The sequence below is a fragment of the Protomyctophum parallelum genome, assembly GCF_964188405.1.
Source record: "Protomyctophum parallelum genome assembly, chromosome: 9".
In the NCBI taxonomy this organism is placed as follows: Eukaryota; Metazoa; Chordata; class Actinopteri; order Myctophiformes; family Myctophidae; genus Protomyctophum; species Protomyctophum parallelum.
This window is the reverse complement of record NC_139706.1, coordinates 50,015,547-50,016,423: the sequence shown is the minus strand read 5'-3', so window position 1 is coordinate 50,016,423 and position 877 is coordinate 50,015,547. Positions and strand designations below refer to the sequence as shown.

At 55.5% G+C, this 877-nt stretch overlaps 1 protein-coding gene across 1 annotated transcript in view; it reads right to left on the bottom strand.

Annotated features, from left to right (window-relative positions):
• Positions 1–424: 424 nt before the first annotated feature.
• The window catches only part of LOC310864623 (uncharacterized protein), a gene marked incomplete at its 3' end in the record, with an annotated part of 57,043 nt that continues 56,590 nt past the window's right edge, over positions 425–877 (bottom strand). The window contains exon 30 of the mRNA XM_083773311.1: positions 425–446. Coding sequence (XP_083629437.1) covers positions 425–446 — 22 coding nt within the window. The remainder of the gene's footprint in view (positions 447–877) is intronic.

The window sequence follows — 877 nt, the reverse complement described above, 5'->3', positions numbered from 1 at the left end:
GTGTGTGTGTGTGTGTGTGTGTGAACTGTGAAGCCCCAGGCGGAGGCAGCAGGCCGCCCAGCTGTGCCCCAGCGGAGAGCCCCTCTCCTGGGCTGGAGGCCGTGGAGGAAGCCCTGGAGCCTGGAGGAGAGCCGGGGCCACGGGCCCCCCACCAGAGACCCAGATGTCCTGCTTCACCCGGGGAGGTAAAGGACCCATCCTATCCACACTGCTCCTTTGGGCTGTGTGAGGTAAAGGACCCATCCTATCCACACTGCTCCTGTGGGCTGTGTGAGGTAAAGGACCCATCCTATCCACACTGCTCCTGTGGGCTGTGTGAGGTAAAGGACCCATCCTATCCACACTGCTCCTTTGGGCTGTGTGAGGTAAAGGACCCATCCTATCCACACTGCTCCTGTGGGCTGTGTGAGGTAAAGGACCCATCCTATCCACACTGCTCCTGTGGGCTGTGTGAGGTAAAGGACCCATCCTATCCACACTGCTCCTGTGGGCTGTGTGAGGTAAAGGACCCATCCTATCCACACTGCTCCTTTGGGCTGTGTGAGGTAAAGGACCCATCCTATCCACACTGCTCCTGTGGGCTGTGTGTGCGCTCCCAGTTCCTGTCGATTTGATCCAATGAAAGCCAATGAAACTGGTCAGATGACCCAATGATATCCAATGAAATCAACAGGAACTGGAGCACTGCACACAGCCCAGGAAAAGTGTGGATAGCTTTCCCCACATTCAGTATTTAACCCATTCTGACCTGAGATCAGATTCATACGAGGTTTCCGCCGGACACACACTGGTCCTGATGAACCCATTCTGATCTGAGATCAGATTCATACGAGGTTTCCGCCGACACACACTGGTCCTGATTAACCCATTCTGACCT